General features: G+C 38.8%; 1 protein-coding gene across 1 annotated transcript in view; it reads left to right on the forward strand.

Annotated features, from left to right (window-relative positions):
* LOC139574647 (protocadherin-11 X-linked-like) overlaps positions 1-23,274 on the forward strand; it is a 320,987-nt gene that overhangs the window by 122,062 nt on the left and 175,651 nt on the right. The window contains exon 4 of the mRNA XM_071399405.1: positions 22,591-22,650. Coding sequence (XP_071255506.1) covers positions 22,591-22,650 — 60 coding nt within the window. The remainder of the gene's footprint in view (positions 1-22,590; positions 22,651-23,274) is intronic.

The raw sequence follows: 23,274 nt of genomic DNA on the forward strand, positions 1-23,274 counted from the left end.
TTTGCAAGTTGGGCTCATTATGGCAAAGTGCTTTTATTTGTGCTTTCCTTAAGGAGATATACTTTAGTCTTACCTTCATCTTATACACTAAATACTAAACACACATGGAAACTAGTAAAAACCCACAGAGCTTGGAGGGAAGTTCATTAGTGCTTCGTGCCCTGTCAGCCTGTCTGTGAGTCTGTGTTGTTTCACTGTTTGACTGACAGAGTCTATCTAAAAACATGGCAACTGTCGTGTAGGTTTTTTACCATTAAAATGATATTCAATTAGGCTTTGATGGCGTATTGCCTGAAACCACGCCTTTATAATGATTTCAGGTAGAACATTCAAGTTGAAATATGTTCTTGCCTTGGAGCCCCATCAAAATAATTGTTTTGATATGTCGTGTTTTATTTGGCACAGACAATAATTGGAAATGATCCTAGCTAGGGAAAATATTTTTTGGGGGGAGTTATGTTGACTGAAACGAGCTACAGTCCCTTGGCTTGATATGATGGGATTTGAGTCCAACATCAGGCATATAGAAAGTCCGTCAGTGGTTTGGGGGGAGTGGGAGAGAAAGTGTTTCTGTGTGGCTGTGTTGTCACTTTGATTGCATGTCCAAAGTAGTAGCTGGATAATAATACAGGGATTGAAACCTCCCAAATTGCCTAGGGCTAATGATCAGGTGGGTGGGGGGGGGGGGGGGGGGGGGGTGGGGGGGGTTGGAGGAGGCTGTTGGTGAAACACAGCTAGCCTTTCCATTTCTATGGAAAACTTTCAATTATTGTTCACTGAATGCTTCTCCACACATCTGGGACATTTGTATCCTTCCTTATTCTATACTGTATCTATTATTTTCTATTCATATCCCTTTCATAATGTCTATACACACCATCATATATATATATATATATATATATACAGTGGGGAGAACAAGTATTTGATACACTGCCGATTTTGCAGGTTTTCCTACTTACAAAGCATGTAGAGGTCTGTCATTTTTATCATAGGTACACTTCAACTGTGAGAGACGGAATCTAAAACAAAAATCCAGAAAATCACATTGTATGATTTTTAAGTAATTAATTTGCATTTTATTGCATGACATAAGTATTTGATCACCTACCAACCAGTAAGAATTCCGGCTCTCACAGACCTGTTAGTTTTTCTTTAAGAAGCCCTCCTGTTCTCCACTCATTACCTGTATTAACTGCACCTGTTTGAGCTCGTTACCTGTATAAAAGACACCTGTCCACACACTCAATCAAACAGACTCCAACCTCTCCACAATGGCCAAGACCAGAGAGCTGTGTAAGGACATCAGGGATAAATTGTAGACCTGTACAAGGCTGGGATGGGCTACAGGACAATAGCCAAGCAGCTTGGTGAGAAGGCAACAACTGTTGGCACAATTATTAGAAAATGGAAGAAGTTCAAGATGACGGTCAATCACCCTCGGTCTGGGGCTCCATGCAAGATCTCACCTCGTGGGGCATCAATGATCATGAGGAATGTGAGGGATCAGCCCAGAACTACACGGCAGGACCTGGTCAATGACCTGAAGAGAGCTGGGACCACAGTCTCAAAGAAAACCATTAGTAACACACTACGCCATCATGGATTAAAATCCTGCAGCGCATGCAAGGTCCCCCTGCTCAAGCCAGCGCATGTCCAGGCCCGTCTGAAGTTTGCCAATGACCATCTGGATGATCCAGAGGAGGAATGGGAGAAGGTCATGTGGTCTGATGAGACAAAAATAGAGCTTTTTGCTCTAAACTCCACTCGCCGTGTTTGGAGGAATAGAAGGATGAGTACAACCCCAAGAACACCATCCCAACCGTGAAGCATGGAGGTGGAAACATCATTCTTTGGGGATGCTTTTCTGCAAAGGGGACAGGACGACTGCACCGTATTGAAGGGAGGATGGATGGGGCCATGTATCGCGAGATCTTGACCAACAACCTCCTTCCCTCAGTAAGAGCATTGAAGATGGGTCGTGGCTGGGTCTTCCAGCATGACAACGACCCGAAACACACAGCCAGGGCAACTAAGGAGTGGCTCCGTAAGAAGCATCTCAAGGTCCTGGAGTGGCCTAGCCAGTCTCCAGACCTGAACCCAATAGAAAATCTTTGGAGGGAGCCGAAAGTCCGTATTGCCCAGCGACAGCCCCGAAACCTGAAGGATCTGGAGAAGGTCTGTATGGAGGAGTGGGCCAAAATCCCTGCTGCAGTGTGTGCAAACCTGGTCAAGAACTACAGGAAACGTATGATCTCTGTAATTGCAAACTAAGGTTTCTGTACCAAATATTCAGTTCTGCTTTTCTGATGTATCAAATACTTATGTCATGCAATAAAATGCAAATGAATTAATTAAAAATCATACAATGTGATTTTCTGGATTTTTGTTTTAGATTCCTTCTCTCACAGTTGAAGTGTACGTATGATAAAAATTACAGACCTCTACATGCTTTGTAAGTAGGAAAACCTGCAAAATTGTCAGTGTATCAAATACTTGTTCTCCCCACTGTATATATACATTCCAGACTCTGACAATGTTCGTTGTAATATTTATATTTTTCTTAATTCCTTTCTATGAATGTTTTGTTATGTATTGATCATGTCACTACTGTACTGTTGGAGCTAGGAATAAAAACATTTAGTTACACCCGCGGTAACATCTGCAAAATATGTGTACGCAACCAATACGATTTGATTTGTTTTGAAATAGGTAGAGTAGACTACAAGCACATAATTTAGTACTGATAAATCCTATATCGTTTAGTACTGATAAATCCTGTATCATTTAGTACTGATACATCCTGTATCATTTAGTACTGATAAATCCTATATCATTTAGTACTGTTAAATCCTGTATCATTTAGTACTGATAAATCCTATATCATTTAGTACTGATACAATCTGTATCATTTAGTACTGATAATTCCTATATCATTTAGTACTGATACATCCTGTATCATTTAGTACTGATAAATCCTATATCATTTAGTACTGTTAAATCCTATATAATTTAGTACTTTTCAATCCTATATAATTTAGTACTGATACATCATGTATCATTTAGTACTGATAAATCCTATATCGTTTAGTACTGATACATCCTGTATCATTTAGTACTGATACATCCTGTATCATTTAGTACTGATAAATCCTATATAATTTAGTACTGTTAAATCCTGTATCATTTAGTACTGATAAATCCTATATCATTTAGTACTGATACATCCTGTATCATTTAGTACTGATAAATCCTATATCATTTAGTACTGATACATCCTGTATCATTTAGTACTGATAAATCCTATATCATTTAGTACTGATACATCCTGTATCATTTAGTACTGATAAATCCTATATCATTTAGTACTGTTAAATCCTATATAATTTAGTACTGATACATCATGTATCATTTAGTACTGATAAATCCTATATCGTTTAGTACTGATACATCCTGTATCATTTAGTACTGATAAATCCTATATCGTTTAGTACTGATACATCCTATAGGAAAACATTATAACTCCAAGAGCATTTACTCCCGAGTGGCGCAGCGGTCTAAGGCACTGCATCTCAGTGCTAGAGGCATCACTACAGACCCTGGTTCGATCCCAGGCTGTATCACAACCGGCCATGATCTGGAGTCCCATAAGGTGGCGCACAATTGGCTCAGCATCATCCGGGTTAGGTGAGGGTTTGGCCGGGATAGGCAGGGATCATTGTAAAAACAAAAAAAACATGAAATAAAGGTTAAATAAAAAATAATCAGAAAATAATAATTATTAAAATACTGGACAGTCAGACAGGTATAAAGCTAAGGCACACACAACACTCATACAACTGCATAGATCATGTAATACTGGATCAAATTTGAGTATATCTGGTATTTCAGGAATCCATTGCTGGTGAATCCTTTCATCGTAACAAAACAATATTCCAAAAAGACTTGTTTTTTGTGCTTGTTCCATTCTTTATATTCACTTCCTGTCAGCGGCTCTTGTCATTGTGTACAGTTCCACCTGCAGTGGAATCCCATAGACAGCATTTTTTTTCTTCCTGCCTCAAATCAAAAACATTGAACTCACATGATCAAAGCCATTTGATAATCCTGGAACTAGAGCGTTGCTTTAATCCCAGTGAGAGAAAAATGTATTTTTTTTATATATATTTTTTTTTTAATAAACAATGTACCGCGGTAAACACAAAAAATTTCAGAAAAAAAGTACATGGAATTGCAGTTGACTAAATGTAGCAACAGCAAGGCACTTTGTAGAGATAGCCAGGAAGTTAGCTGAACGGATAAAGCATCTCTGAGTATGTGCAGAGAATACCAGTGGTGCCCAATGGCCCCCACTCACCCGACATACCAATGTGTGCCTCCCCCCCAAAAAAGCCCCTGTCTGCTTGACACTGGGAGTGAATGGTGCTCTTGTTTTCAGGTTTGTAGGGAGTCTGCCTTGAACGTGAACAGCATGGGTTGTATCCTGCATGGGCTATGACCGCCTATGGAATGAAAACTAATGTAGTTCCCTAGCGTAGCTATTTCACTACCTAGCACTGAAAGAAGAGAGTGAGTGCTAGGTCTTCTTCACCGAGATATTTTCTATTGCCGTCTATTAACCCCCTAGAGGAGATGTCTGCGCCCTGCAAAAAAATCTAAACTGAACAAATATATAAATGCAATATGTAAAGTGTTTCATGAGCTGAAATAAAAGACGCCAAACATGTACATATGCACAAAAGGCTTATTTCTCTTAGAATTTGCGCACACGTTTGTTGCTAAAATAATCCATCCAGCTGACAGGTGTGGCACATCAAGGACCTGATAAAACAGCATGATCATTACACAGGTGCACCTTGTACTGGGACAATAAAAGGCCACTCTAAAATGTGTAGATTTGTCACACAACACTAAGCCATAGATGTCAAAAAATGTTGAGAAAGTGTGTAATTGGCATGCTGACTGCAGCAATGTCCACCAGAGCTGTTGCAAAATCATTTAATGCTAATTTCTCTACCATAATCCTACTCCAGCGTTGTTTTAGAGAATTTGGCAGTACGTCCAACTGGCCTCACAAGTGCAGACCACGTGTAACCACGACAACCCAGGACCTCCACATCCGGGCTTCTTCACCTGCAGGATATTCTGAGAGAGACCCAGACAGCTGATGGAACTGTGGGTTTGCATAACCTAAGAATCTTTGCACAAACCGTCAGAAACCGTCTCAGGGAAGCTCATCTATGTGATCGTCGTCCTCCCCAGAGTCTTGACCTGACTGCAGTTCGGTGTCATAACCAACTCAGTGGGCAAATGCTCACCTTCGATGTCCACTAACACGCTGGAGAAGTGTGATCTTCACAGATGAATCCAAGTTTCAACTGTACTGGGGAGATGGCCAAAGTGTGTATGGTGTCGTGTGGGCGAGCGGTTTGCTGATGTCAACGTTGTGAACAGAGTGCTCCATGGTGGAGGTGGGGTTATGGTATGGGCAGGTATAAGCTACGGACAACGAAAACAATTGCATTTTATCGATGTCAATTTGATTGCACAGAGATACTGTGATGAGATCCTGAGGCCCATTGTCATGCCATTCATCCACCGCCATCACCTCATATTTCAGCATGATAATCCACGGCCCCACGTCGCACGGATCTGTATAAAATTCCTGGAAGCTGAAATTGTCCCAGTTCTTCAATGGCCTGCATACTCACCAGACATGTCACCCATTGAGCATGTTTGGGATGCTCTGGATCGTGTACAACAGCGTGTTCCAGTTACTGCCAATATCCAGCAACTTCTCACAGCCATTGAAGAGGAGTGGGACAACATTCCACAGTCCACAATCAACAGCCTGATCAACTCTATGCGAAGGAGATGTGTTGTACTGTATGAGGAAAATGGTGGTCTCACCAGATACTGACTGGTTTTCTGATCCACGCCCCTACCTTTTTTGTGAAGGTATCTGTAGCCAACAGATGCATACAAATATCTGTATTCCCAGTCATGTGAAATCAATAGCTTTGGGCCTAATGAATTTATTTCAATTGACTGATTTCCTTATATGAACTGTAACTTTTTGAAATAAAATCTTTGAAATTGTTACATGTTGAGGTGATATTTTTGTTGAATGTAATTAGCATATTAAAACAATTCACAGCCAAAGCTGTCAGTTTTAGCTGTCATCCGCCGATGTCGTCCTTCTGCATCTACGGTGAAATGTGGCAGAGCTAGAGGAGTGTTTGTTAGACAATGAGACATCCCCAAAAAAATCTGTCTTCTCATGAAGAACATCTATAGCGTCCGAAAGGTGTGGCCTACTAACTCTCACAAACACGACGGTGTTCTCCGACCATCACAAGTGTCAGGAGACTCGTCTGAAGTCCGTACAGCCGATCTGCCAACTCCTGTCTGTAGTGTCCGAACAGTTTGGGCTACACACTAATATGACCCCTCTATGGAAAGGTGAGCCCTCTGTGGTGAGTAAAGTAAGACATTAGGAGGCGGTGTAGATGTGAAGTTAAAGGTGTGAAGTAAAAAATATATTTTGTAAAATTGTTGCTATTGTGCTATAGCTAGAAAAGCTACTGTAATCTCCTCTACTGTAGTATTTTAGTCTACTCTACTGTAGTCTCCCCTACTGTAGTCTCCTCTACTCTAGTCTCTTCTAGTGTAGTGTCCTCTACTGTAGTCTCATAGTGTCCCCTACTGTATTCTCTTCTACTGCAGTCTCATAGTCTCCTCTACTGTAGTCTCCTCTAATGTAGTCTCCTCTACTGTAATCTCCTCTACTATAGTCTCCTCTACTGTAGTGTCCTCTACTGTAGTCTCATAGTCTCCCCTACTGTAGTCTTCTCTACTGTACTCTCATAGTCTCAACTACTGTAGTCTCCTCTACTGTAGTCTCATAGTCTCCTCTACTCTAGTCTCCTCTACTCTAGTCTCCTCTACTGTAGTCTCATAGTGTCCCCTACTGTATTTTCTTCTACTGTAGTCTCATAGTCTCCTCTACTGTAGTCTCCTCTATCTAGTCTCCTCTACTGTAGTCTCCTCTGCTCTAGTCAAGTCTACTGTAGTCATCTCTACTATAGTCTCCTCCACGGTAGTCTCCTAGTTTCCTCTACTGTAGACTCTTCTACTGTAGTCTCCTCTACTGTAGTCTCCTCTATCTAGTCTCCTCTACTGTAGTCTCCTCTATCTAGTCTCCTCTACTGTAGTCTCCTCTATCTAGTCTCCTCTACTGTAGTCTCCTCTATCTAGTCTCCTCTACTGTAGTCTCCTCTATCTAGTCTCCTCTACTGTAGTCTCCTCTGCTCTAGTCAAGTCTACTGTAGTCGTCTCTACTATAGTCTCCTCCACGGTAGTCTCCTAGTTTCCTCTACTGTAGTCTCCTCTACTGTAGTCTCTTCTACTGTAGTCTCCTCTATCTAGTCTCCTCCTATGTAGTCTCTTCTACTGTAGTCTCCTCTACTGTAGTCTCCTCTACTGTAGACTCTTCTACTGTAGTCTCCTCTACTGTAGTCTCCTCTACTGTAGACTCTTCTACTGTAGTCTCCTCTACTGTAGTCTTCTCTACTGTAGTCTCCTAGTTTCCTCTACTGTAGTCTCCTCTACTGTAGACTCTTCTACTGTAGTCACCTCTACTGTAGTCTTCTCTACTGTAGTCTCCTAGTTTCCTTTACTGTAGTCTCCTCTACTGTAGTTTCCTCTACTGTAGTCTCCTCTACTGTAGTCTTCTCTACTGTAGTCTCCTAGTTTCCTCTCTTGTAGTCTCCTCTACTGTAGTCTCCTAGTTTCCTCTACTGTAGTCTCTTCTACTGTAGTCTCCTCTACTGTAGTATCCTCTACTGTAGTCTCCTCTACTGTAGTCTCCTCTACTGTAGTCTCCTAGTTTCCTCTACTGTAGTCTCCTCTACTGTATGGATAATGACGCTGGAGGGGATGGCTGCCATTTTCCGGCCTCCTAACCAACTGTGCTATTTTGTTTGTTTTTCCGAATTGTTTGTAACTTATTTTGTACATAATGTTGCTGCTACCGTCTCTTATGACCAAAAAGAGCTCCTGGAAATCCGAACAGCGAATAGTGTTATCAGTGTGAAGAAAAGACAGAGAAAAACGGGGAGGAGGGCGGGGTGCCAGTAGGTAAAGCACCATTACCCTCTGTATTATTGGCCAAAGTGCAATCATTTGAAAACAAACGGGATGATCTACGATTAGACAATCCTACCAATGGGACATAAAAAACTGAGTAATCTTGTTTCACAGAGACGTGGCTAAACGACGACACGGATAATATAGAGCTGGATAATATAGAGCTGGATAATATAGAGCTGGATAATATAGAGCTGGCTGGCTTCTCCGAGCATCGGCAGGCCAGCGCAGCTACGTCTGGTAAGACGAGGGGTGGGGTGTGTGTCTATTTGCCAATATCTGCTGGTGCGTGATGTCTAATATTAAAGAAGTCTCGAGGTATTGCTCGCCTGAGGTAGAATACCTCATGATAAGCTGTAGACCACACTATCTACCAAGAGAGTTCTCATCTATAATATTTGTAGCCATCTATTTACCACCACAAACCATTGCTGGCACTAATACCGCACTCAATGAGCTGTATAATCCATAAGCAAACAAGAAAATGCTCATCCAGAAGCGGCGCTCCAAGTGGCCGGGGACTTTAATGCAGGCAAACTGAACTCGGTTTTACCTAATTTGTATCAGCATGTCACATGTGCAACCAGAGGGAAAACATTTACACCACCTTTACTCCACACACAGAGCTGCATATACGGCTCTCCTTCACCGTCCATTTGGCAAATCTGACCATAATTCTATCCTCCTGATTCCTGCTTACCAGCAAAAACTTAAACAGGAAGTACCAGTGACTCGCTCGATACGGAAGTAGTAAGGCTCGCTTCGAGGCAAGGAACACTGAAGCATGCATGAGAGCGTCAGCTGTTCCAGACGACTGTGTGATCATGCTCTCCGTAGCCGATGTGAGCAAGACCTTTAAACAGGTCAACATTCACAAGGCCGCAGGGCCAGACGGATTACCAGGATGCGTACTCCATTCATGCGCTGACCAACTGGCAAGTGTCTTCACTGATATGTTCAACCGCTCCCTGATCGAGTTTGTAATACCTACATGTTTCAAACAGACCACCATAGTCCCTGTGCCCAAGAAAGTGAAGGTAACCTGCCTAAATGACCACCGCCCCATGGCACTCACGTCTGTAGCCATGAAGTACTTTGAAAGGCTGATCATAGCTCACATCAACAACATCATGCCGGAAACCCTAGACCCACTTCAATACGGATACTGCCCCAACAGATTCACAGATGACGCAATCTCTATCGCACTCCATACTGCCCTTTCCCACCTGGACAAGAGGAACACCTATGTTAAAATGCTGTTCATTGGCTACAGCTCAGCGTTTAACACCACACACTTCATCACTAAGCTAAGGACCTTGGGACACAACACTTCCTTCTGCAACTGAAAGTGCAACATTTCTAGAAACATACTGTCAAAACACATAGGATGAACTGGGACGTACAAACACATTTCTAGAAACATACTGTCAAAACACAGAGGATGAACTGGGACGTACAAACACATTTCTAGAAACATACTGTCAAAACACAGGAAGAACTGGGACGTACAAACACATTTCTAGAAACATACTGTCAAAACACAGAGGATGAACTGGGACGTACAAACACATTTCTAGAAACACACTGTCAAAACACAGAGGATGAACTGGGACGTACAAACACATTTCTAGAAACACACTGTCAAAACACAGAGGATGAACTGGGACGTACAAACACATTTCTAGAAACACACTGTCAAAACACATAGGATGAACTGGGACGTACAAACACATTTCTAGAAACATACTGTCAAAACACAGAGGATGAACTGGGACGTACAAACACATTTCTAGAAACATACTGTCACTATTTGACTTCAAAACAAAGCGATTGGGCTCTTTGATCTGGATAGCTAACATATACCAATACACAGAGCAGATATTTCCTGGGGCTGTAATGAGTGAGCTAATATATTTTAACAGGATTAACAGCATTCAAATCACATTTCGTTCTCTTAGCAGAACAAAACAATGGTGTTCATAGAATGTATGTTCATTTATTAAAGCTGCAGAGAAGCTTAATGTACATCCCAAATGGCACCCTATTTCATACAAAGCGCACTACTTTTGAACAGGGTCCTATGGGGCACTGGTCAAAAGTGGTGCATAACATAGGGAATTGGGTCTCATTTTGGGATGCACCCTAAATGTAATGCGTGCTTATCTCATCCATGAATATTTCATCAATAAACTAGACGCAATGCAGCTATCGGTGAATCTGTCTCTGAGTGTTAAAATGAAATCTGTGTTATGTGTTTTCATTATCTGAAATCTGAATACAATGGTTATGAGATTGATTTCAACGTAAATGTAATACCGTATAATTAAGGTTCTGACTGTCTAATCTACAAAATCACCCTCTGGTCTGGTGCACTGGTAGATCCGATAGGGAACACGTCACATTATCGACAAGCACAGCAAAGGTCCTTGGATTACACCAACCACATAATTATGTATTGTTCTAGTCCAGAGCCAAGATCAATCAATCAATCAATCAATCCTATTTTAAGTGTCACATGCTTCGTAAACAACACATGTAGACGAACAGTAAAACACTTACTTACGGGCTCTTCCCAACAATGCCGAAAGGTGATTTTTGTTTTTGTGCGAGAAAAGTATACATGATCTGAAACACGAGTTGGGAGGAGTCGTGGTGACACTTCAATTGGTCACTAAACTACCCTGAAGTCCTGCCATTTACTAGAGACAACAGTATATTGCACATCTAGGATCGCTTTGAGCACCACTGTCATTTATTTAGTGCTTCCAAACACTGAAAAGCTGAGACTCTCATGAACGTGTACGTCTTATCTGTTTTGCTCTGTGACGTTCACAAGCCACACACCAGTGGTTAGAAGGTACATGGATCTTCTACATAGAAGATACTAGGACATCCCAGGACATAGTGTCTATAATACTGTAAGGGGTTCTTCTACATAGAAGATACTAGGACATCCCAGGACGTAGTGTCTATAATACTGTAAGGGGTTCTTCTACATAGAAGATACTAGGACATCCCAGGACGTAGTGTCTATAATACTGTAAGGGGTTCTTCTACATAGAAGATACTAGGACATCCCAGGACGTAGTGTCTATAATACTGTAAGGGGTTCTTCTACATAGAAGATACTAGGACATCCCAGGACGTAGTGTCTATAATACTGTAAGGGGTTCTTCTACATAGAAGGTACCAGGACATCCCAGGACATAGTGTCTAGAGTACTGTAAGGGGTTCTTCTACATAGAAGGTACTAGGACATCCCAGGACATAGTGTCTAGAATACTGTAAGGGGTTCTTCTACATAGAAGGTACTAGGACATCCCAGGACATAGTGTCTATAATACTGTAAGGGGTTCTTCTACATAGAAGGTACTAGGACATCCCAGGACATAGTGTCTAGAATACTGTAAGGGGTTCTTCTACATAGAAGGTACTAGGACATCCCAGGACATAGTGTCTAGAATACTGTAAGGGGTTCTTCTACATAGAAGGTACTAGGACATCCCAGGACATAGTGTCTAGAATACTGTAAGGGGTTCTTCTACATAGAAGGTACTAGGACATCCCAGGACATAGTGTCTATAATACTGTAAGGGGTTCTTCTACATAGAAAATCATAGGAGGTACCAGAACATAGTGTCTATAATACTGTAAGGGGTTCTTCTACATAGAAGGTACTAGGAAATCCCAGGACATAGTGTCTATAATACTGTAAGGGGTTCTTCTACATAGAAGGTACTAGGAAATCCCAGGACATAGTGTCTATAATACTGTAAGGGGTTCTTCTACATAGGAAATCATAGGAGGTACCAGAACATAGTGTCTATAATACTGTAAGGGGTTCTTCTACATAGAAGGTACTAGGAAATCCCAGGACATAGTGTCTATAATACTGTAAGGGGTTCTTCTACATAGAAGGTACTAGGAAATCCCAGGACATAGTGTCTAGAATACTGTAAGGGGTTCTTCTACATAGAAGATACTAGGAAATCCCAGGACATAGTGTCTATAATACTGTAAGGGGTTCTTCTACATAGAAAATCATAGGAGGTACCAGAACATAGTGTCTATAATACTGTAAGGGGTTCTTCTACATAGACGGTACTAGGAAATCCCAGGACATAGTGTCTATAATACTGTAAGGGGTTCTTCTACATAGAAGGTACTAGGAAATCCCAGGACATAGTGTCTATAATACTGTAAGGGGTTCTTCTACATAGAAGGTACTAGGAAATCCCAGGACATAGTGTCTATAATACTGTAAGGGGTTCTTCTACATAGAAGGTACTAGGAAATCCCAGGGCATAGTGTCTATAATACTGTAAGGGGTTCTTCTACATAGAAGGTACTAGGAAATCCCAGGACATAGTGTCTATACTACTGTAAGGGGTTCTTCTACATAGAAGATACTACGAAATCCCAGGACATAGTGTCTATAATACTGTAAGGGGTTCTTCTACATAGAAGATCATAGGAAATCCCAGGACATAGTGTCTATAATACTGTAAGGGGTTCTTCTACATAGAAGATACCAGGAAATCTCAGGACATAGTGTCTATAATACTGTAAGGGGTTCTTCTACATAGAAGATAATAGGAAATCCCAGGACATAGTGTCTATAATACTGCAATGGCTTCTTCTACATAGAAGATACTAGGAAATCCCAGGACATAGTGTCTAGAATACTGTAAGGGGTTCTTCTACATAGAAGATAATAGGACATCCCAGGACGTAGTGTCTATAATACTGTAAGGGGTTCTTCTACATAGAAGATACTAGGAAATCCCAGGACATAGTGTCTATAATACTGTAAGGGGTTCTTCTACATAGAAAATCATAGGAGGTACCAGAACATAGTGTCTATAATACTGTAAGGGGTTCTTCTACATAGAAGGTACTAGGAAATCCCAGGACATAGTGTCTATAATACTGTAAGGGGTTCTTCTACATAGAAAATCATAGGAGGTACCAGAACATAGTGTCTATAATACTGTAAGGGGTTCTTCTACATAGAAGGTACTAGGAAATCCCAGGACATAGTGTCTATAATACTGTAAGAGGTTCTTCTATATAGAAGGTACTAGGAAATCCCAGGACATAGTGTCTATAATACTGTAAGGGGTTCTTCTACATAGAAGATACTACGAAATCCCAGGACATAGTGTCTATAATACTGTAAGGGGTTCTTCTACACAGAAGATAATAGGAAATCCCAGGACATAGTGTCTATAATACTGTAATGAGCTCACTGTAACATAGTTGCTGTCAAAAACTCCAAACTCCCCAGTTGTTGCTGTTTGATATTAATCTCCCTCTGAGCAAACAACATTCTTATGAATACATTTTTATCATGTTTTTGCTTGGTGGACCTTATACATTTGTCAATAAAACTCATGAGTGCAAGTGTTTACGTCAAATTGTTTTGTATGCTACTTGTAGCTCTGGTTGTCCTGAACATAAAACAGTAAAATACTTCAATGTGTGGCTAAATATGAGGGCAGATCAAGCAGATGAATAAAAGCAGTGAACCCTAGGTTTTTCACTGTGGGAATCCCTGGGACCATGCTTAATTGGGAATTCACACTGCGCCGTGGTGTATTCTCACTCCTAAAAGGGAACTGGGTCTGCTTTGGAGACGGGCTCAGCAGAGGCGATAGGCCTCGGTGTCTCCATGCACCTGTGGCAAAGCTGACATATCAAAGAGCTCCCCTTTGTCAGCCAGTAGTAAGTCTGTTTCTTACCTGATGGCAGAGAGATTAGAGCACTTTGCAGCCTATCGCTTCAAGCACCATGTGGAATTTTGTTTGAAGCGGCTAAGGAAACGCGGGGGTTAAGTTCTCAGGGACAGGGTAGCATCTCATGCAGAGAGTTCCTTAGACTGTCGCTATTTTCATGACATCCCGAGCCTTCTAAAGTGAAAATGTCAATTTTGTGTCACAAACAGACTTACCTGGACAGAGATGTTATGTTGTGTAGAGACTCATACACTACAACAAAGTTTGTATGGAGAAGTATCACGCGCCAAAACCAATAACTGTAGCTGATATCTAGCTATTTTTAAGACTTGTTTAGTATTCCATTAATGTTGGAGAAGAAAATGGCTCTCAAACAGCATTCAGATTCTGACAAGTAGGAGACATTTAATTAGAGGTGACTAACGTCTTATTTTTACACATTACATTTTCATCGTACTGTAATATCACTCTTTCAAGGAGGTCCATTATCAATGTGAGGTTGTGTCTTCCTGTTCCATGCAGATTGTGAACAGAACAATAATAGTATCTGCTTAAAGGTGTTAGACACTGATGACGTGCATTGAAAGGGGTTGCTGGCATCAACCTACCTACACAGTGTACTGTAGTTTAACCTTGCAACAGGACAGCGGATTCTCTTGACCTACATGGTGTGATGTACTGTAATCTCTTCTCAGGTTACTGTAATGCATCACATTGTGTATATATACTATATATACTGTTTATCATATCATATACATACTGTATACTATATCATATTGTATATATATTGTATAATATATCATATTGTATACATACTGTATAATATATCACATTGTCTATATAGTATAACAAATCATATTGTATATATACTGTATATCATATTGTACACATAATGTATAATATATCATATTGTATACAGTATATACAGTATATACGGTATATCATATTGTATACACACTGTATAATATATCATATTGTATTTACAATGTATATCACGTTTTATACATATTGTATAATATAGCATATTGTATAATATATCAAATTGTATATATACTGTATATCATATTGTATACATATTGTATAATATATCCTATTGTATACATATTGTAAAATATATAATATTGTATTTATACTGTATAATATGTCATATTGTATATAGACTATAATATATCATATTGGAGATATACTATATAATATATCATATTGGACATATACTGTATATCACATTGTATATATAACATATATTTAGAATGTATATATACTGTATATATATACAGTGGGGAGAACAAGTATTTGATACACTGCCGATTTTGCAGGTTTTCCTACTTACAAAGCATGTAGAGGTCTGTAATTTTTATCATAGGTACACTTCAACTGTGAGAGACGGAATCTAAAACAAAAATCCAGGAAATCACATTGTATGATTTTTAAGTAATTAATTTGCATTTTATTGCATGACATAAGTATTTGATACATCAGAAAAGCAGAACTGAATATTTGGTACAGAAACCTTAGTTTGCAATTACAGAGATCATACGTTTCCTGTAGTTCTTGACCAGGTTTGCACACACTGCAGCAGGGATTTTGGCCCACTCCTCCATACAGACCTTCTCCAGATCCTTCAGGTTTCGGGGCTGTCGCTGGGCAATACGGACTTTCGGCTCCCTCCAAAGATTTTCTATTGGGTTCAGGTCTGGAGACTGGCTAGGCCATTCCAGGACCTTGAGATGCTTCTTACGGAGCCACTCCTTAGTTGCCCTGGCTGTGTGTTTCGGGTCGTTGTCATGCTGGAAGACCCAGCCACGACCCATCTTCAATGCTCTTACTGAGGGAAGGAGGTTGTTGGTCAAGATCTCGCGATACATGGCCCCATCCATCCTCCCCTCAATACGGTGCAGTCGTCCTGTCCCCTTTGCAGAAAAGCATCCCCAAAGAATGATGTTTCCACCTCCATGCTTCACGGTTGGGATGGTGTTCTTGGGGTTGTACTCATCCTTCTATTCCTCCAAACACGGCGAGTGGAGTTTAGAGCAAAAAGCTCTATTTTTGTCTCATCAGACCACATGACCTTCTCCCATTCCTCCTCTGGATCATCCAGATGGTCATTGGCAAACTTCAGACGGGCCTGGACATGCGCTGGCTTGAGCAGGGGGACCTTGCGTGCGCTGCAGGATTTTAATCCATGACGGCGTAGTGTGTTACTAATGGTTTTCTTTGAGACTGTGGTCCCAGCTCTCTTCAGGTCATTGACCAGGTCCTGCCGTGTAGTTCTGGGCTGATCCCTCACATTCCTCATGATCATTGATGCCCCACGAGGTGAGATCTTGCATGGAGCCCCAGACCGAGGGTGATTGACCGTCATCTTGAACTTCTTCCATTTTCTAATAATTGTGCCAACAGTTGTTGCCTTCTCACCAAGCTGCTTGGCTATTGTCCTGTAGCCCATCCCAGCCTTGTACAGGTCTACAATTTATCCCTGATGTCCTTACACAGCTCTCTGGTCTTGGCCATTGTGGAGAGGTTGGAGTCTGTTTGATTGAGTGTGTGGACAGGTGTCTTTTATACAGGTAACGAGTTCAAACAGGTGCAGTTAATACAGGTAATGAGTGGAGAACAGGAGGGCTTCTTAAAGAAAAACTAACAGGTCTGTGAGAGCCGGAATTCTTACTGGTTGGTAGGTGATCAAATACTTATGTCATGCAATAAAATGCAAATTAATTACTTAAAAATCATACAATGTGATTTTCTGGATTTTTGTTTTAGATTCCGTCTCTCACAGTTGAAGTGTACCTATGATAAAAATGACAGACCTCTACATGCTTTGTAAGTAGGAAAACCTGCAAAATCGGCAGTGTATCAAATACTTGTTCTCCCCACTGTATATTACATATTGTATAAATATACTATACATATAATATTGTATATATACTGTATATTTCGATTGTGTATATATACTGTATAATATATCATATTGTATTTACAATGTATATCACGTTTTATACATATTGTATAATATAGCATATTGTATAATATATCAAATTGTATATATACTGTATATCATTTTGTATACATATTGTATAATATATCATATTGTATACATATTGTAAAATATATCATATTGTATTTATACTGTATAATATGTCATATTTTATATAGACTATATAATATATCATATTGGACATATACTATATAATATATCATATTGGACATATACTGTATATCACATTGTATATCCTGTCTCACTCCCCCGTTCCGCTAGCGGAACTCCTCCCACATTCCACTGAAAAGGCAGAGCGCGAAATTCAAAAAATATTTTTTTAGAAATATTTAACTTTCACACATTAACAAGTCCAATACAGCTAATGAAAGATACAGATCTTGTGAATCCAGCCAACATGTCCGATTTTTTAAATGTTTTACAGGGAAAACACAATATATATTTATGTTAGCTCACCAACAAATAGAAAAAAGCACAAACATTTTTCACAGCACAGGTAGCAAAATCAAAATCAACCAAACTAACCTAGAACAAACCAAAGAAACCAAGAAACAACTTAATCAGATGACAGTCTTATAACATGTTATACAATAAATCTATGTTTTGTTCGAAAAATGTGCATATTTCAGGTATAAATCATAGTTTACATTGCGGCTACAATCAGAAATTGCACCGAAAGCAGCCAGAATAATTACAGACACCAACGTGACATACCGAAATACTCATCATAAAACATTTCAGAACAATATATGGTGGATAGCTAATGAAAGAGAAAGATCTTGTGAATAGAGACAATATTTCCGATTTTTGAAGTGTTTTACAGCGAAAACACCACATATATTTATGTTAGTTCACCACCAAATACAAAAGACAGACAGACATTTTTCACAGCAACGGTAGCATGCAAGTAGCATGCACAAAGCTAACCTAACTAACCTATAACCAACCTAAATAACCTAGAAAAAACTCCCTCAGATGACAGTCCTATAACATGTTACACAATAAATCTATGTTTTGTTCGAAAAATGTGCATATTTTAGCTATAAATCAGTTTTACATTACTGCTACCATCATAGCTACCATCATAGCTACAGTCAGAAATCGCATGGGAGTAGCCAGAGTAAATACAGACACCAACGTCAACTACCTAATTACTCATCATAAAACATTTCAGAAAAATATATGGTGGATAGCTAATGAAAGACAAATATCTTGCGAATACAGCCAATATTTCCGATTTTTTAAGTGTTTTACAGCGAAAACACAATATATCGTTATATTAGCTTACTACAATAGCTAACACACAGCAGCATTGATTCTAGTCAAACGCTAGCGATAGCACAGTTCGACAGATATATGAAATAGTATCCCAAATTGGGTCCTTATCTTTGTTGATCTTCCATCAGAATGTTCTCCAAGGGGTCCTTTGTTCAGAACCGTCTTTATTTGGAACCAGAACGAACGATTTCCCTCTTGAATTAGCAAGCACACTGGCCGTGCTGTGCTAACCTCTCCGTCTTGACAAAATTCTTGCGTCGCATCACGTCTAAAGTCCAGAATACATTTCAATAATATAATTAAAGTATATTGAAAAAACATACTTTAGGATGATATTGTGACATGTATCAAATAAAATCGAAGCCAGAGATCATATTCACCTATAACGACGGTTTTCCAGGAGGCTACTCCAGATCCAACTTCGCGCCTTCCAAAAAAAATAAAGTGCGCACTTCTCACTCCAAGAGGTTGTATACAACCCCTGAACGAGATAATCAACTCATTTCTGCTCTCACTTCCGCATGACACCCAGGGGAAGGCGTATGACGTGTTTCTACAGTCATAAGTGACATGCCCTTTTATAGACAAGGTCTTAAAGAGAGACTTCGCATTTGGAAATCTCACTTCCGGATAGGAAAATGTCTGTAAAAAGAGTTCTGTTTCACTTAGAGAAATAATTCAAACGCTTTTAGAAACTAGAGACTGTTTTCTATCCAATAGTAATAATAATATGCATATTGTACGAGCAAGAATTGAGTACGAGGCCGTTTAAATATCATACGATTTTCCCCAAAAGTGAAAATAGCACCCCCTGGTCCTCATCAGGATATATAACATATATTTAGATTGTATATATACTGTATATATATATTACATATTGTATAAATATACTATACATATAATATTGTATATATACTGTATATTTCGATTGTGTATATATACTGTATAATATATCATATTGTATATATACTGTATTATATATCATATTGCATATATACTGTATAATATATAATATTGTGCGTACATACTGTATAATATATCATATTGCATATATACTGTATAATGTATAATATTGTATACATAGTATATTCTATATCATATTGTATTTATATCTCTATAATATAAAATATTGTATATATACTGTATAATATATACTAGTGTATATATACTGTATAATATATAATATTGTATATGTACTGTATAATATATCATATTGTATATATACTGTATGTAGATCATATGCTGTGTCATATTGTATATATATATATATATATATATATATATATATATATATATATATATATATATATATACTATATATATACTAGTGTATATATACTGTATATTTAGATTGTATATATACTGTATAATATATCATATTGTATATATACTGTATAATATATCATATGGAAATATACTGTATATTACATCATCATTGATATATACTGTATATTACATCATATTGGGTATATACTGTATAATATATCATATTGTGTATACATACTGTCTAATATATCATATTGTATATTTAATGTATAATATATCATAGTGCATAATATCATATTATATAAATACTACATTCATTATCATATTGTATTTATATCTCTATAATATATAACATTGTATATATACTGTATAATATATTACATTTTATATATATATACTGTATAATATATCATATTGAGTATATACTGTATGTAGATCATATTCTATATTATATTGTATTTATATAAACTATATATATATATACAATATTGTATATATACTGTATATTTAGACTATTTATAAACTGTATAATATATCATATTGTATTTATACTGTATAATATATCATATTGTATTTATACTGTATAATATATCATATTGTATTTATACTGTATAATATGTAATATTGTATTTATACTGTATAATATATCATATTGTATATATACTGTATTTTACATCATATTGGATATATACTGTATATATACTGTATATATATATATCATATTGTTTGCATGAAGCTCATGAAATAAGTGAAAACTGTGTAGGAAAGCATGTGTTCAAGAATTGAAAATTGGGAACTTATTGAGTTAATGAAGCCACTCTCATCATACCTCCCATGCCAAAACACACACACACACACACACACACACACACACACACACACACACACACACACACACACACACACACACACACACACACACACACACACACACTGCTTCCTCGCCCTCCCCCTGCCTCCAAAAAATCTGTCATGTTTATGTTCATTAACCTGATATAGTAACAGTTCCAGAATCTACTCTTTGGGGGGAAATTGTTTCAACTAATTCAGACAACCAAGCTTGGCCATCGGCCCTTTAATATTGCATGAGCTGAGTGTTTGCGCTGTTTGCTGCTGCAGTGCCAGTGAAGCTAGCTAACTGGGGTTGTGTGTGTGTGTGTGTGTGTGTGTGTGTGTGTGTGTGTGTGTGTGTGTGTGTGTGTGTGTGTGTGTGTGTGTGTGTGTGTGTGTGTGTGTGTGTGTGTGTGTGTGTGTGTGTGTGTGTGTGTGTGTGTGTGTGTGTGTGTGTGTGTGTGTGTGTGTGTGTGTGTGTGTGTGTGTGTGTGTGTGGCTCTTTCGCTCTCCATCAGCCCCAGTAGTTATTGTTGCTACAGCCAGATTCTCTTTCGGTTGTGATGAAATATAGATGTTGGTAGTCTGGACAGTTCAGTGTCTCTTCTCTCCTGGTGATACCATAAGGAAGACATTAATGGTGTCAAGGAGCATTAGGAGTGCGTACCCCGGTAACATAATTGGATATGAGGGGCTAACAACTGACACCTGCCTCCTGAGGTAGCTAGTTATGGTTTCAGGGAGGGCTAGTCTGTGAAGCCCTACTCCATTCCATGTGTGGCCTGTTCTTTCCCCCTGTTGTGAGTGGTTCCGTCGTTGTTAGGCTCTATATTCCCTGTTGTGAGTGGTTCCGTCGTTGTTAGGCTCTATATTCCCTGTTGTGAGTGGTTCCGTCGTTGTTAGGCTCTATATTCCCTGTTGTGAGTGGTTCCGTCGTTGTTAGGCTCTATATTCCCTGTAGTGAGAGGTTCCGTCGTTGTTAGGCTCTATATTCCCTGTTGTGAGTGGTTCTGTCGTTGTTAGGCTCTATATTCCCTGTTGTGAGTGGTTCCGTCGTTGTTAGGCTCTATATTCCCTGTTGTGAGTGGTTCCGTCGTTGTTAGGCTCTATATTCCCTGTTGTGAGTGGTTCCGTCGTTGTTAGGCTCTATATTCCCTGTTGTGAGTGGTTCCGTCGTTGTTAGGCTCTATATTCCCTGTTGTGAGTGGTTCTGTCGTTGTTAGGCTCTATATTCCCTGTTGTGAGTGGTTCCGTCGTTGTTAGGCTCTATATTCCCTGTTGTGAGTGGTTCCGTCATTGTTAGGCTCTATATTCCCTGTTGTGAGTGCAAAGGCATAGGTTTCCCTTGAACAATGGGGGGACAACAACATTTACTTCCTAGTGACTCTGAGGGAGGGAGAGGCACTGACTTTGCACAGATCCAATCAATCCCAATGTCCTTTGTGAAAGTGTGCTACTGTGAATCTACATCCCACATATACATCATATTCTCTATTCAGTGCACTACTTTCGAGCAGGGCCCATATGTAGTGCACTAAATAGGGAATAGATTGCCATTTGGGACAGAGACTGAATGTTTGTATATGCAATTACACCCTACCATATCCTGTTGACAGTTTTTTTCATTTGTTCCTCAGGTCGTTTCAAGATGCATTTTTTTTATTTTTTTTGCTGCTGCAATTGTGCGTCTCGCATAATCACAAACAGCAGGACCATCTGTTGTTGGCTTGTCGACATACCTTAGCAGATTATTTTAATGCTGTTTTCTCGTATCTGAATAACGCATCACTGTATTAACAAAATGATAATCATCTGACTGTAAGGTTTGTGTTGTAAGTAGTAGATCCATGTGTTATGTGGAATCGACTGCTGAAAGGAGGTTTGTAAATCTTTCCAGAAAGGATAAAGGGAATAGAAAACATCATAACAAAATAACAACACAATATTATACCCTGAGAATAAAAAAAGTAAGATTATATTCTCAAGATAAAGATTTACAGTACGACCATAGGCTACAGTGCAGTTTTATTCTCGGATTATGAAAAGGCTAAAACCATGCCCGGTGCTGTAGTAGGGTCACTTAAGCACGGTATGGTCGAGAGAATAACGGAGAGAAAATAAGCAGCATCTACTCTTTGTCCCAAATGGCATCCTTATTCCCTATATAGTGCACTACTTTTGACCTCATGCCTATGGGCCCTGGTCAAAAGTAGTGCACAGTATAGGGAATAGGGTGTCATTTGGGACACAGACCCACTGTCACAAATACTGTTGTGTTGGAAATGGCCCTCCACAGTAAGCATGCTTCTGATAATGTGTTTTTCTATCTTGTAGAATCAGGGCCAGACACCAGAGAAGTCCTTCAGCTCAGTCGTATCTACTTGTCCCCATAAGGTAAGCTCTTCCTAGACCTATACAGGATACAGTATATTACTCTATATAAACCTATACAGGATACAGTATATTACTCTTTATAGACCAATACAGGATACAATATATTACTATATATAAACATATAAAGGATACAGTATATTACTCTATATAAACCTATACAGGATACAGTATATTACTATATATAAACCTATACAGGATACAGTATATTACTCTATATAAACCTATACAGGATACAGTATATTACTCTATATAGACATATACAGGATACAGTATATTACTATATATAGACCAATAGAGTATAGAGTATAGTACTCTATATAAACCTATACAGGATACAGTATATTACTATATATAGACCAATAGAGTATATAGTATATTACTCTATATAAACCTATACAGGATACAGTATATTACTCTATATAGACATATACAGGATACAGTATATTACTATATATAGACCAATAGAGTATAGAGTATATTACTCTATATAAACCTATACAGGATACAGTATATTACTCAATATAAACCTATACAGGATACAGTATATTACTATATATAAACCTTTACAGGATACAGTATATTACTATATATAAACCTTTACAGGATACAGTATATTACTATATA

This window comes from Salvelinus alpinus, chromosome 4 (genome assembly GCF_045679555.1).
Source record: "Salvelinus alpinus chromosome 4, SLU_Salpinus.1, whole genome shotgun sequence".
In the NCBI taxonomy this organism is placed as follows: domain Eukaryota; kingdom Metazoa; phylum Chordata; class Actinopteri; order Salmoniformes; family Salmonidae; genus Salvelinus; species Salvelinus alpinus.